Source organism: Eschrichtius robustus, chromosome 13, assembly GCF_028021215.1.
Source record: "Eschrichtius robustus isolate mEscRob2 chromosome 13, mEscRob2.pri, whole genome shotgun sequence".
NCBI classification, from domain to species: Eukaryota; Metazoa; Chordata; class Mammalia; order Artiodactyla; family Eschrichtiidae; genus Eschrichtius; species Eschrichtius robustus.
Genome location: NC_090836.1, coordinates 91,390,560 through 91,406,520, shown reverse-complemented (window position 1 = coordinate 91,406,520; position 15,961 = coordinate 91,390,560). Strand labels below are relative to the sequence as shown.

General features: G+C 50.1%; 1 protein-coding gene across 2 annotated transcripts in view; it reads right to left on the bottom strand.

Moving 5' to 3' along the window:
- Positions 1-12,940, bottom strand: part of ABTB3 (ankyrin repeat and BTB domain containing 3) — a 308,462-nt gene extending 295,522 nt beyond the window's left edge. For both annotated transcript variants that reach the window (XM_068561159.1, XM_068561160.1), the window contains exon 1: positions 11,272-12,940. In XM_068561159.1, the coding sequence (XP_068417260.1) occupies positions 11,272-12,415 (1,144 nt within the window). In that variant the 5' untranslated portion in view covers positions 12,416-12,940. The remainder of the gene's footprint in view (positions 1-11,271) is intronic.
- Positions 12,941-15,961: the final 3,021 nt, after the last annotated feature.

Genomic DNA, 15,961 nt, shown 5'->3' with positions numbered 1-15,961 from the left:
GACATAGACATCAGCTTCCAAGGCCAGATTCTAACCCCAAGACCCTCCTCCCAAATACAGGAGGGACACTGATACGCTGCCCACCCCCAGCCTTCTGTGAACACACATTATCACCACAACTGGACATTCTGTAAGGAATGAGGGAGGAGGTGTGGGCAGCAGGGAGGGGAGAGAGACACTGCAAATCAAGAAGAGGTCCTTCTCGTTCTTTCTTACCAATCAGAGGCTGAAATGTGAGGTCACAAGTACAACTTAATAACTGCTTCTAGTCTCCTTCTGAGAAATTTCTTTCGGGCTTGAGCCCCAGGAACAGCTACAGTAGCTAGTTTATTTCTGTCTCATCCATCACACTGAATTGAGTATGTGCTCACGATGGCTTTTTTGCACAGGCTACTGGGAAACCCGAGGGCAGCAAATCCTGGTTTTCAGGTCTTCAGACTCCAGGACCTATACAAGAGTCCCCCCTGGGACCCTGGTTCTCCGACTCGCAGATGGCAAATTGTGGGATTTCTTGGCCTCCATAACCACGTGAGCCAATTCCTGTTATACCTCTGTTTCTTTGAAGAACCCTAACACAGGGGTAAACACTCAATCAGTGTTAGCTTTTACCATTACTAAGTGCTGGTAATGGTTTTCCAAAGTGTTGCCTCTTTTGACACTTGTAACTTTGTATGAATACCAGAACCTGGTAGTATCATGATTTCCCATTCTTACATGAGAAAACAGGTTCAGAGGGATCACAGCCTGTCCAAGGTCGCACAGCATGGGTACACCCTGCTACACCTGAGCCGAGGTCTTCCCACTCACTGGAGGACTCGTCTCCCCTCCTGTACCCCCTCCTCCCCACCCAGGCTCCCAGCAGCCCCCAGAGGTTCCACATGATGGGGCCATCAGAGGCCATGAAATCACCAGCTTGCTCTTGGTCTGTTCCTTAATCCACGGCTCTCGTGCTGGGAGGAAGGAAGACTCGGAGCAGCAACCAAATCAGCAACAGCAGTGGAAGCAGGTGGGGAGGCGTGGAGGAGGTCGGGATGCAGAGAGAGGTTGGGGCCCCACCCCTGGCCCCTGGAACTGAGCCTTTGTTCCCACATCTGCACCAGCCTGCCCCAGTGATCTGAATATGAAGCATCGAGAGACTCATAAACTGGCCCCCAAAATGGCAGCTGCAGGACGGAGCGAGCAGGAGTGGGGGTGAGGGTAGGCTTCTAAAGACAGAGGAACAGATGCAGAATTCGGAGACGCTGACACGCGGAGGAGATGCCCGGCCCTTCTCCCCTGCCAGCCCTGATGGCAAACTCCAACATGGGAAGAGAATTTTGAGTCTTAACACCAACCCCACACCGAGCCCCAAATGTCTAGTCTCCCCGTGCTGGCCACAGCCAGCCCGGAAGCACAAGGGAGGGGCAGCTGGACTCAACCCGCATCGGATGGGGCTTTGTCCTTGGGCTCCATGAACCACTCCTAAGTAGGTCCTGCCATGGGTGCAGTTTTATATCTGGGTGATTCTTTGTGAATAAACTAAACGTGCCTCAGGCCTGCAAGCTGCATGAGGGCAGGAACCATGTGTAGTTTTGCTCACAAGGGTGAACCCAGGCCCTAACCCTCAAAGTCAGCCAGAAAAAGGCTGAAGGAGCTGAGGGAGGAGGCAGAGGGAGGGAAAAACCATGTATCCATGTATGCTCCCCAGTACTTGACATTTTAGAGGTATCGAGAGACAGAGAGAGCGGGAGACAGAGAGGGAGACGGAGAGAGAGAGAGAGAGGGAGGCAGGAGGTGATCTGTGTGTGCGCAGTTTCTCACACACATCCTGAGCCCCTGGGTGGCACTGTGAGCTGGGATTAGGAAGAAACAATGGCACATGCTACCCAAGAACCCCCACTGAATCCAAGCAACCTCAGCCTCCTTAAGGTTCCACTCACCCTGTAGAGCTGCCTCTCTGATTTGCTTTCAGATGTTAATGCACTGGGGAACCACTAATCTGATTCTACCTTCAGCACACCTGATCTGCACAGTAATTGCTTTCCTTGGCCCAAGCTAATGGAGACCTCTGCAAGCTTCCAGACTAGCATTCCCTTCTGCTGTGAGACGTACGTATAGTAAAACCCGCAATGTTACACCCAGGTGGCAAATTAATCTCCAAAACTGCTGTCTGTCGTCAAAGCAGCCTCTCACCCCACTCTGCCTCCCAGGAGTGATCTGGTTGGGAGGAGACAATGCATCACAGTGGAGGGGAGATGGGCTAAGAATCCAGAAACCTGGGATACTGGTCCAGATCTGCCATGTGACCTTGTGACCTTGGGCAAGGCAGTATCTCGCTCTGGGCCTCAGTTTTCCCATCTGTAAAATGTGAGAGTTGAACCAGAAGCTCCGTTGGGATGAGGCGTGGCTCGGGTGGGAGGAAGGTGGAATGTGAAGTCCCTCAGGCTCAAGTTCAAATCCCTGCTCTGACATTTCTTGTCTTAGCAACTCTGGGAAAGTTACTAAATGTTTCATAGCTTCAGATTCTTCTTGTGTAAGATGGAGGTGATAACAATACCTGACTGGCTTTCCCACATTCACCCTTCCCTTCCTGTCTGCTTTCTGTACTGCAGCCAACATGAGCTTTTTAGAACACAAATCTGATCACAGCATCTCCCTCCTTAAAAGCTTCCCAAGGCTCTCCAGTGTCCTTGGGAAAGACAGACTCCTTAATCTGGCAGATGCTTAGTCCAACCTCTAACCAGCTCCACTCACTTGGTTCTCCCATTCCAGCCACACTGGCTGCTCTCCTCCTTAACGAACTCCCTTCTGCCACAGGCCCTTTGCACATTCTGTTTGCATTCATGGAGTACTCTTCTACCTTTTCAACCAAATACACCATTCTTCAACCTCACTCAAGCCTCACTCTTCCTTGCTTCCTTTCCTCACTCCTGACTACATCCAGAGCCTCAGTAAAGACTCTTACAGCCCCATTCATCTCTCCTTTGTAGCTACTGTCACAGCTGTAAATTTACATCTGCATGATTGTTTGATGACAAAACTAAGTCCACTACAGGCCTGCAATCTCCATGAGGACAGAGACCATGTTACTTAACATCTAACACAGTGCCTGTAGAAAAAGTCTTAATGAACATAATAAAATCCAACAATGCCAACATTTATTAAGCAATTTCTACATGTCAGGCACCTCCCAAAAGCTCTAAGAATTAGGTTTTATTATTTTTCTTATTTAACAAAAGAGAAGACTGAGTAACAGAGAGGTTAGGTAACTTGTCCAATATCACACAGCTAGTGAGTGGTCAAATCATGTAAGTCTGGTTACTGGCAAACTATTTAAAACCTTTCACTCAATAAATGAAGCAGGGTGCAGGGAACAGATCTTTAAGCAAGGAGGCTGGCACTTCTTAAGCACTTAATAATAATAATAATTGCTAACAGACAGTGAGTTTTTATGATACGTTCAATATTATTCTGAGGATTTTACATAAATTAACTGATGCTCCCAATGACCCTCGGTGGTGGAGGGGGGAGCACTACCATTATCCTCATTTAACAGATGAGGAAACTGAGGCTCAGAAAGATGAACTGGCTTGCCCATGGTCACCTGGCTTATGGGTGGTAGAGACTTGGTCCACCTAATTCCAGAGTCTGGGAAAACCCAGTCTGTGATTCTCAGGGAGGACAGATTCCCCACCAAGCCTCAGATTTCTACATTAAGTTCTGGTAAGAAGGCCTGAGCTCCTTCTGGCACTGAGCCTACCCAGCTAGACAGGATATGGAAGGAGCTGTCCCCTGGAGGCCACAAAGCCACTTGCTGCTCCGGGGTCTCGGCTGAGGAGGCTACATAGCAACGTCATGGACACCTGGGCAGTGACTCACGGGGCAGCCAGGGAGGAGGAAGCCAGCAGGGGCTAAAAAAGACCTATGACCACGTATTATACAAAGGAGGATCATCACGCATGACCACCAGCACCAGGGCAAGCCCCGCTTCCGCTGCACACGCTCCTCAGGCCGCCCTGGAGGCCATCTGGGATGCTCTCAGAGTCTCATTTGAACCGGATTTCACCACTGTGCCATAGCTGTTCAGAGCACAGGCTCTGGACCCCAAATTCCAACTCTACCCCTTAGTAGCTATGGCATCTCGGACTGGTCACTGAACCTGTCCGAGCCTCAGTTTCCTCCCCCAATAAAATGGGGATAAGAAACACCCACCTCACAAGAACAGTGTGAAGATTAAATGAGCTAATGTGTGTGAAAGGCCCCGTACAGTACCCGGCTCAGCAACTGTTAGTTCCCCCAGTGGATGAAATGCAGGGGGTGGCAGAGCGGAGAAGACAGGCATGTAGTACAATTTGCCTGGAGCACCCACTCTTTTGGATTCATACTTTAACCATGCCTGAGAGCTTCACACCAATTCGTTGTTAATCCATATAGCATCCCACTTCCAGAACAGCATGATAATAACAAGAATAATAAAGATAAAGGATAACAGTTGTTAAGTATGTACCACGTGCGAGACACTGGGAAAAACACTTTGCACCCACCATATTATTATTTTAATATTACTTTGATCTTCATAAACATTCCATAAGGCAGTCCAGAGCCAGACTGCCCCGGTTCAAATGTGACCCAAACACTTGCTAGCTGGGTCGCTTTAGTCAAATTCTTGAATTTACTTCCTAATTGACTTCCTAACCTGTAAAATGGGAACAATAATAATAATAGCACCTATTTCATATAGTTGTGGTGAGGATTCAAATAGTTAATATATGATGGCGGAGATGTCCAGCACTCTACCAAAAATTGATGCCCCTCTAACAGTACAGAATTGTGGCTGGGAATGGCTGCCTTGCCAGAGACCATAACTCCCAGCCTCTGATATCTAGTTGAGGCCACGTGACTAAATTCTGGTGTTTGGAATGTGGAAGCAATTAATATACCCACATCCAAGACACTACTATAAAAAATCCCCATCCTCCACACTGTTGCCCCCAATCAAGGAAGCTCCTGGGAGTCACGTGTTTCAGAGGGCAGACCCTCCATCAGATTCCATGGAACACAGCGCCTCCCTCCCCTACCTTCAACTGGACTCAACATGAATGAGAAAACAACTTTTATTGTGTTTAGCCACTAAGATGTTAGGGTTTCTCTGATGCCACAGCTTGCATTATCCTAACTAATAAAGAAATTGACACCGTAAGTGGGTTCCTTACATATGTGGCATTGGCTTAGAAGTCAGATGGTGGGTTATGATGTTTGAGGCTGGAAAACTGGAGCGCCATGTTATACAGCAATAAAAGGTTTGGTTAAACTGTCACCTATGATAACTTAGAAGGCAGAACTCGTGCCTACTGAGCCTGTAAGCGCTAGAGGAAAAAGGACTGAAAAATAATGGTAAGAGAGTTTGCTGCTTGTTCCTGGCTGAGTTTAGCAAGGTATTAGGGAAAGAGAGGATCTCAGGCATGAATTAGTCAGTTTTCAAGTAAAACTGGAAAGGAATAGTGGAGACATGAAGAAGACAATATTCCTAGATCCCAAAAAATAAGAGTAAAGACTGAGCAGACTTCTAAGTGAAATAAATATCAGATGAAGTGTATAAGCTTCCCACCACATAAGCCTGATGGCCTCAAGGTAGCTGTCATTAAGTTGAGTGAGGAATAGAGGTATGGGGTTAAGAAAGCCAAGAAATAATCCAGGCTTGAGAATTAGGTCTAGGAAATAACTTTGACTGCTGGCACACTAGACGTCATAGATGAAAATCCTACTAAGTTGCTGTGGGAATTGCTTTGGCAAAATCTATAAGCTTGGATTTTAAAAACCTTTTACTGTTAAAGCATTAAAACAATCCTTGGGCCCCTTAAAGTTCAAGGGCAGGAACTAGGTTACACAAGATTTAGAGCCTCAAGGAGGTCATATTCCCCAAGACCCACTTCAAGTGTGGCCAAGAGGAATAATGGACAAAGAAAATCCTGCCACAGGGCAGAGCCACGACCATGGAGGACAATGAACCAGGAAACTGCTTCCAGAGAGCAGCATCGGGGCTTAAGCAAGGAACCTCACCCACTTCCAGGGCATGGTCACACAGTGTCTGCTTGGCAAGATTTCATAACTACTAAGGGCCAGTGACTTCTGTGTGTCTTCCACTGTTGCCTTTTCCTTTATCCTCCAATATGGTATATGGGCACAGAGGGGAAGATAATGAGTCTCTTTTAGCTCATGGGTCTCTGAACCATGAGAAGCCATATTCAATCCCATGGATAGGACAGGAATTCACCCAAAGATCTTGAACTTTAAGTTGGAAGCACTGATTGGCTAGAACATGAATATCCTCCCTTAGGGGAAGGGAAGCATGTTTTGTGTGTGAGAAGAAGGAGGCACATAGATATTTGGTGGCCAAGGGGGCCAGTGATACATCTGGCCAATGATATATGGGCAAAGTGATGAAGGCTCCTTTCAGGCTTAGCCCATAACACCTTTCTTAAGATCCTCCATACTCTCCTTCTTTCTCTACCTACTGGCTGGATAAATGTCCAAGGAAGGCCCTAAAGTCCACATATTGAAGATAAAGAAAGCACTCTCTCCATCAGTCTTGGTACTTAAATGACCCTCCAGCACCCTCCCACCACACTCCTCCCCCAATCAGACTTTAGTGAGTAAGAAAGGACCTTCTATTGTGTTAAGCTCCTAAGATTTGGGGGTTGCCTTTTATAATAGCTAATGTAACGACAACAATTATAACATACAGCACTCTTCGAACAGTGCCTGGCACATAATAAGCACTATACAAGTGTAGCTATTATTATTACAATACCCATTTTACAGACAGGGAAACTGCAAGTTATGGGTGTGTCTGACTCCAAAGTCAATTACTATTTTATATTTACCTCTCAGTAAATGATAATCAGACCCATTTTATAGGTAAGTTTGGTGTCTGGCTCAAGGTCACAAATAATAACAGACCCAGAATTAGAGGCCATTCTTCTATTCAAAGGCCATTAGCCACCCTGCCCCTGACCCCAGATGTCCAGGTTGGTCCGCCATTGTTTATTTTATTGTTATTTCTATGGTGTGTTTCAGGAAACATTCTACTTACAAATGCCCCAGCACTGAACTGGCAAATCTGAATAGAAAACCAAATAACCCTCCACTGACCCGAATTCCAAGTTTTAATTTACATTAAGCTAGTTAATTAAAAGCATGCTCTGTGAGCACAGACACTGACATGGCTGGTTGCTGAGATAGCTTTTGCAGTTCTTTGTAAAAAGCTGGGTTTCTTCTGTGATGTTTTTGTCCAGCACAGCAACACTGTACCATGGAACAGCACGACAAGCTCCGGGGATGTGGACGGGGTGATGGGCGGGGCCGGGGGGGCAGGCAGCAAAACTGCTGAGTAAGCATTTAGTTTATGAACAACAGAAAAGCAAAAGACCTGAGCACCAACTTACCCACCAAACCAGTGCTGGTGAGGCGAGGGCTCATGTTAATTAAAGTTTATAAAGTGATTGGGGATCCCAGCAATGAAAGAGACTATTCCAAATCCCCTTATTATTATTATCACCGGCCTGAATAATCTGTTTTTTAAGGAACGGCCATTATTATCGAGTGCCTACTATGTGACAGTTGTTTTCACATATCTGATCTGATTTAATCCTTTTAATCACCCTATGTGGTAGGTTTGGGTTTTCTTCCTTTTTCAAGTCTTTTTTTGTTTTGTAATCCTTACTGTGCAGATGAGAAAAACAAATTCAGCAAAATTAAATTACTTGCTAGAAAGTGGCAGAGCCGAAATTTGAGGCTAGATCTTTCTAAGTGTAAAGCCCTTCTCCCTTTCATCACACCACACTGCCTCTTGCAGTCTTCCCTTCAAATTCTTTCTGTATTTAGAACAAAATTTCATCCAAGGATGCCTATGGCTTTTTTGTTTCCTTTTTTTACTGAAGTGTAATTTGCAATACAGCAAAACACACATATCTTAAATTTGCAATGCAATGCATTTTGACAAATGCAAGTACCCCTGAACCCACACCCCTATAGATAGAAGGGACATTGCTATCACCCCATGAGTCCCATGTGATCCGTTTCCTCATTCCTCGAGCCGTAGCAGCAGCAAATTAGAAAGGCGGACAGTTGCAGAGATGGCGGTAAGAATGGGCAACCAAGGTAAAAAGACTTGAAAAGATGATTCAAGGAACTCAGAATTCAATAGTTTCTTTCAGGATATCATTGTACAATATTACACAACAGATTGCTGAACTCAACAGGCATCTAATAAGCTCCAACTGTGTACCAGGCCCTCTCAGACTTGACAGAGGATATAAAAACGTGAAATCCAGTACTGCCCAGTTCAGTTTAATAGGAACATATGGTGTGTTAGAACAGAAGGACTGTCAGGCTATCAAGGGCCTCGGTTCAACTGTGTAGGTAATGAAGGGCAGGGAGGATGGCCTGAAGGCAGGGAACTGATCTGTCACTAAAGAGCAAAACAGTTAAGTTGCCTGTGCCTCAGTTTCCTCCTCTGTAGCAAGGGGATAACAGCAGTACTTTTTCAAGGGAATGTTGAAGAGTAAATGGGTCAATATATAGAGTAGTGTTGAATGCATGTTAGCTGTTATTAGCTTGTACCTCAGTACTTGTGCAGCCCCTAGATTAATAACTGCTCAATAAATATTGACGAACAAAGGAATTCACGAATGAATAAGTGAGGCTACTGAGTTAAAGGGGGAAAAAGATTATGTAAGGCATGGGCTCCTTAATAAAGCTTGCATATCAGAAAGAATGTCATGCAAAATAGTTGAAGAAATAGGTTTGATGTTTAATGTATGTTTCAGATACCTAAGAAATTAACTGTTCATTTCTTACCGCTTCCTGCCATTTTTAACAAGCCCAAGGAAAAGAGATGAAGAGATCACAATGAAATTACAGTATATCTCATACTAAGAGATGGCAAAGGGGCCCTGAAACCTAGGAGTTAAGCTCTGTGGTGTGGGAAATGCTGTGATGGCAGCAAACCCTAACCACCACACATTCACCCTGCCCCAAACCAGCTCTGCGGTCTTCTCCTTCCTCAAATTATACTTATTCCAAAAAGGATAAACACAAAATCTGTCTTTAAAAGATGTTAAAGATCATAAAATTAAAACCAATTTGAAAAAATTCAGAGGCTACTAACAAAAACAGACAGAGCTACAAGAGGACCTGGGGGTGTATTACAGATCTAGGCCCTTATTTTATAGATGAGGAGACTGAGACCCAGAGAAGGAAAGTGAGTTATGACCCACAGTCATAACTTCAAGAGAATGGCCAAGGCAGAGGTGGAGCAGGGCACCCAGCATCCCAAACTGGAGCCCAAAGGGAAATGCTCCTTCTTCCCAAAGGACACACAGGAGTGGGAGGAGATTCCAGCAGGTAACAGTCTGGGGGGCCAGTAGATTGTAATGGGGAGGTAAGAACAGGAGTGGTGGGCGCATGGGGAGGGAAGAAAATTACGCCTCTCTGCACTTTTTATTGGGGTAGGGCTTCAAACAAAGAACTGTCCTGTCCAAAGCTCCTGGGTTTTGCAGGTGAATCCTCCTCCTCCTCCGGAAGAAGCACACACAAAGACCAATGCCTTCTCCCAGGTGTTTCCATCTCATCAGGAGTTCACGGGTGGAGGTGGGCAGGCACGGGGAGCCTCACAGGTACCCTCCCTTTAGAGGTTTAGCCCTCTACTGGCAGCAGAGGGGGAAGGGCTCCGGCAAAGAGGCCGGAGGAGTCTTGGCGATCAACGCGGAAGTCGCCATCCTGCCCCCACCACACAAGCGAGCGCGCGCGCGCACACACACACGCACGCGCACACACACACACGCTTTGCTTCTTCGTTCCCCTCCCCCAACGATGACCAAAGCCAGGTGAGGGGATTGACAACTGGAGGTTCTGTTTCCGAAGGGCTTCTGCGGGAGCTGCTTGCTTCTGCGCACACTCAGAGGCACACTTACATACACACGCACGGACACGCGCACACAGTCTCTCCCAAATACGTGCACACTGCTATGCACACACTTGGCACCCCCAAGAGGCCGGGCCGCGCCCGCTGCATCTCTGCTTCAGCCCCGGGGAAACGACAGGCAGCAACATGAATGAAATCTGCCCAGAAAGACTGCATTTCAGCTCCAACCACGCAACCTCCAGCCAAACCGCCGAATATGTAACAAAGTTTTATTTCGCTTTTGGAGTCTCCAGTTACGCTTCTACCATTTCCTGTGGAAAATTGAAGCTTTGAAGTGTCTAGCTCCGGCTTTCGCAGACAGGCAGGACCGCCAGCTGCAGCTCTCCAAAACAAGCGCCCCGGGCCCCACCCCTCCGCCACCAGAACTGCAGATTCAAACCCACCCAGCTCCGGCCTTCAAAACAGGGGATGCGGGAAGGAATGACAGAACCTGCTGGAAACGACCTCTTAAACTGACAGTCCCTTCGGAACCCCGCCCCACTCCCATCCTGACCGGGTCCCTTGTGGCGCTCCTTAAGCCAAGTGGTGACGCCTGCACCCCCCAGCCAACCGACAGCGGCAAGAGGTCGGAATCTTGGGGGGGGGGGTCTGCCCATTGCGCAGCAGCCACCAGCTGTGGGCTCTGGCCCTCAAAAACTGCCCCGGAAAAAACTCTGGACCTATAAGCCTTCCCGCTCCACCCTCTCCCCACACACACCTCTCCCCGACTGTTTCTAGGCCGAGCGAGCTCTCAAACATTCCGCCTTTACGGCCGCGGGGCCCTGCCTTCCTGCGCGCACCGACGGCGTCCCCGAGGGCGCGGGGAAGTATGCTAACCGGGCGGCGGAGGGCGGAATGCGCCTCCTCCCGAGTTCCAGGGAGCCAAGCTCCTGCGCCCCGGTATTTGGCATCTTCAAGGTCAAAAATAAATTTAAATAAATAAAAATTTTTAAATGAAAAAACAATAACAACGAAACACAGGGCTCTGGCAGAAAGATGTACTAGGCGCAAATGATCGCACACCTGTCCCTCCAATGTGGTGCTGGGTTCTTCCCACTGCCTGCCTTAGGCAGCCGCTGCCCCGCCCCGAATCCGGGGCAGAACCGCGCCCTCTCGGACTTGGGACCCTACCAGCGGCGTAAAGTACGCGGATCCCGAAAGCAGGAGGGTCCAGTGTTGTTTCTAGCCGCCTCCAGCTCGGCGGTTCCCTCGGAGGCTTAAGACAGCAGCGGGCAGCCGGAAGGACGAGGGAGGGGGCCGGGAGGCAAACTTACGACGAGAGTTGGCCGGGTTGGGTGGGAGGGGGCAGCACCCGCGCAGCCACTTACCGCTGGCGTTCTTCCCGCAGATGAGGTGCTGGTAGGGCTGCAGCAGCCCCCAGATCTCGGAGTCGTTGTTGACCGTGTGCTCCAGCGTCTCCACGGTGAACTTGGGCGCCTCGAGGAGCGCGTGGTGGTGGTGATGGTGGTGGTTAGCGGCGGCTGCCGGTGGGGCTGCGACGGCGGCGGCGGCAGCGGCGGCCGGCGGGGCGCAACAGCTGCTGCCCCCGCTGGCGCTGCTGGCTGCGCTGCAGGCGCCGCCGCTCGCCGCTCCCCCTCCCGGCGCCTCCCGCTCCTTATCCGCCACGGGGGCTGCTCCGGGGCCCGAGCCCTGACCCGGGCCGGAGCTGGAGCCCGGGCCCGGGCCGCTGCAGCTCCTGGGCAGCCCGGAGGCCACGACCCGCGCGTAGATGTCCCGGAAAAGGCTCTCCATGCAGGCCGTCAGGTAGATGGCTGCGTGCTCGTGGATGCGCAGCGCCACGCGGCTGTCCACCATCCAGCGGTACACGCGGCCCACGGAGAAGGTGAGGCCGCAGCGCGCCGATTTGCCGCGGCCCAGGCGGTCGCCACCGGCACTGCTCATGTTGTAGAGGGACAGCGCGGCCAGCGCGGCCGCCGTGCAGTGCGCCGCTAGGCCCCAGGACAGCACGATCTCCATGGCGCTCTGGATCTCGTACTTGGTGCACTTAGCGAAGCGCAGGCTCAGGCGCTGCGCCTCTTTGGCGATGCGTACCAGCGCCCGGCTCACCAGCGTCGACAGCTTGGCCAGCGCGTCTTTGGGTAGGCCGCCGGGGGCCACCGGGCCTGCCCGGGGATCCCGCGAGCGCAGTAGCAGCGCCTCCAGCTCCTGGAGGGTCCAGGGGACCTCGTCGAGGTCCGGCAGCAGCCGCGAGCAATGCTGGCCGGCGCAGTCCAGCCCCTCGGAGTCTTCCACCAGGGCAGTGTTGACAGTGTCAAAGCTGTTGTGCCGGCTGTGCATGGAGTCAGTTAGAGGCGGCCAGCAGCTCCCGCCATACGGGGACACCGGGTGCGAGTCGGAACAGCACAGGGACAAGTTGGAGGAGCGCACCGAGTCCGCCGCGCCACCATAACCCGAGTCCAGCGTCAGATCCTCCAGCGTCCGAACCACGGGCTTCTTACCTCTCCTGGCCATCGCTGCGCCACTTCATGCTGCGGCCGCCGGGGAGCCGAGGGGAAGCAGCAGCGAGGAAAAGCGGGCGCCGGGGCGCGGGAAGAACCGAGTCCGCGCCGCCTCGGCTCACTTTTCCACCAGCCGCTACTACCTACTGTTACTACTTTCGGATGCCTCCCCGAGCCGTCGCCGCTGCAATACGCAGGGCCGAGCAGACAGTCATCTTCCAGAGCCCAGGCCGGAGCTGGGACACGCTGAGGAGCGAGCGAGGCCGGGGGAGAAGCTCACGCCGGACTCGTCCCTTTCTTCCAAAATAAAATAAAACTGACCCGCTCCCCGCCGGGCCGGGCTGGGCGCAGAAACCACTGGGCGCCGGCCTCGGTGTTCGTAGGACGGAAATCGACCCAGAAGCCCGCGGCAGCACCTCTGCCGGCAGCTGGCTCTCGGCTTTCGGCTCCCCGACTCCCGGTTCCCGGCCCGGGGTTCGCTCGGCGCTCGCCCGCCCGGCACTGAAGCGCAGCAGCGACCGCAGCAGCTGCAAACCCTACAAAACCCCGCAAGCCCCGGGCAGCCCGAGGGGGCGGGCGTATGTAAAGCAGGGCCGGCGGAGAGCCAATGGGGTTGGAGGATGCTAATTACCTCTTTTTTTTATTCCTCAGCTCCACGCAGCCCCGCCCCTCATACACGCCCCCGGCCCGTGACCGAGGCTCCATGAAGTGGGGAGCCAGGGCCTGAGAATTGGGGGACCTGTGGGAGTGTAGAGACGCAGATGCTACCCCACCCCTCTGCTGCTGTCCCTGCCCTTGAGGCTTCGGCTTTGATACCAGAACAGGAGAATGGTAGGCTGGGCATGTGACCCAGCCACCCACCCACCGAGTTGCGCTCCCCCCAGCGGTTCACAAAGTGTCGGGGCTTCCTTGGTGGCGCAGTGGTTGAGAATCTGCCTGCCAATGCAGGGTACACGGGTTCGAACCCTGGTCTGGGAAGATCCCACATGCCACGGAGCAACTGGGCCCGTGAGCCACAATTACTGAGCCTGCGCAGCTGGAGCCCATGCTCCGCAGCAAGAGAGGCCGCGATAGTGAGAGGCCCGCGCACCGCGATGAAGAGTGGCCCCCGCTCGCCGCAACTGGAGAAGGCCCTCGCGCAGAGACGAAGATCCAACACAGCTATAAATAAAATAATTAAAAAAAAAAAAATCTACAAAGTGTCTGCCTGGGGTCGCTTTCTGCCCCTGCGTTTCGGATTTCACTTTCCTTTTTCTTTCTCTAGTACACAAAGCATGTGTTTTCTCCCTCTCCAGCCTCCCCCACCTTCGGGTCCCCAAACCAATTAATGCGGTCCTCTTTCAGCCCCAGTTTGCCCCAGAGCGGAGGGAAATAAGAAACCAGGCAAGCAGAGGGATCAGGGAAGTGGACATCACTGGAAGGCTGAGTCTCTGGACGTTAGCCGTCTGCCAGCCGCACTCATTAACTACATTCCTTCAGTAGCAAGGAGGACGCTGAGCCCATCCTTCAAATGCCTGGGGGTACACTGGAGGCAAGGTTTATGTCCCACTTTGACGTTCTGGTGGGTAATGGTCCAGAGAGCTCAGCTTTAAAAAGGGTAAATTTGCACAGAGGAGAGTTTTCTTTTTTGAATAAAGAATGGTATATATGCATGACTTAGTTGCATTTATGTCCAGTGGCATTGTCTTGTTTATTTGTCCCCATCCACCAGGGCAGAAACCATATCTTATTCACCTGGGGATCACCAGCTCCCACTGTCTCTGCCTGTAGGGGACTCTCCTCTGAGTTTCCAGCTTAGAAGTGCCATCCTACAGGAAGGTAGCCCATATCCTTCATGTTAAAAAACAAATTCAACTGAGTACATTTTAAAGCTCTTATTGGCTTTATTCAACAATTCACGAATCTGGCAGTATCCAATCTAGCAGATAGAAAGGAGCTTGGAGGAGCTGTACAAAATGAAAGACTTTCATAGACACAATGGAGAAGGAACAAGGAATTTATACTAGGTGAAAAAGCAGGTTGCTTATTGCAAGGTTACTTTCCTCTAGAAGATGGCAGGGGTCTATAAGGCAGATTACCTAACTACTGCTGATCAGGTGATTCCTGATTGACTAGTTTAAGATTCCATTTCTGGGAGAGCCAAAACTGTAATTAAGTGTCTCAGTTTGGTGAAGTGGAGCTTAGCATAAGTGACTCCATTTGGGGCCTGGTATCTTGTTAACACTCAATACTGTCTTGGGTGTTTCAGCTGCCTCCCCCACTTCTGAGGCTGTTGATTTCTGGCCCCTTGTAACACTAGGTTACTACAGTCTGGTTACTTGTTAGATTCCACACTGAATTAGGGGTTCCCCATGCATAGGCCTGACACAGAGTAGTCAGTCAGTAAATATCTGTTGTAAATGGGTGAAGGAAGGAAGGACATGCTTTTGAACTGTTGGTTTGATGTTCAACAATGGATTTTGCCAGATAACCCAGTAGATTGTCTGATGTTTCTCATCTGTCAGCCCAAATCCACCATCACCCATCCCTTCACCCCAGTATACTGTCACCCTGTAGCTATTGTCCTAATGCATATGCTCATCACCTCTCTCTATTGACTATTATAATATTCTACCAACTGGTCTTCTCTCCTGCCTCTTCCTTCTCCAAACCATCCAGTCCAAGAATCTTCCAAAAGCCCAATTCTCATCTTGTCATTCCTCTCTTGAAAAAAATTCAAAGGTTCCCATTTGCCTTCCACATAAATAAAGTTTATACTGATTAGTGGCCTTCAGGGATCTCCACACTTTGTTCCCAGACTTTTTCCATAACATTCCAAACCTTTTAAAAGGGATTGTGATGGTTAATTTTATGTGTCAACTTGAATGGGCCACAGGTGCCCAGATTAAACATAGTTTCTGGGTATGTCTGCGAGGGTGTTTCCAGGTGGGATTAGCATTTGAATCAATGGACTCAGTAAATTGCCCTCCCCAGTGGGGTTGAGCATCATCCAATCTGCTGAGGGACTGAATAAAACAAAAGGTGGAGGAAGGAAGAATTCATCACACCCCACCCCCCATCACTGACTGAGCTGGGACATCTCATCTTCTCCAGCCCTCAGACTGGAATTTACATCACCTGCTCCCCTGGTTCTCAGGTCTTTGGACTTGGACTGAGTTATACCAGCAGCTTTCCTGGGCCTCCAGCCTGCAGACATCAGATCGTGAGACTTCTCATTCCCCATAATTACATGAACCAATTCCTCATAATAAATCTTTTTCTATATGTATTTTTCATATACCATCGAATACAAGGATACACAGTCTTTAATGATCTGAACCCTGCTTCCCCCTCTAGGCTCTCCGTCATCACCCTAGCCTCCTGAACACATACTCACAGTCACATAAACACACAGATGCACTCCCACACCCACACAGATACCTGTACACACATGAACACACACACACACGCCTATGTTCTAGCCATACTGAAATCACTTGCTGGTTTTCCAAGTTAACATGTTGTCCCTTGCATCCGATAAGTCTTTGCAGATGCTCTTTCCTTTGCTCACTTTTCTCAA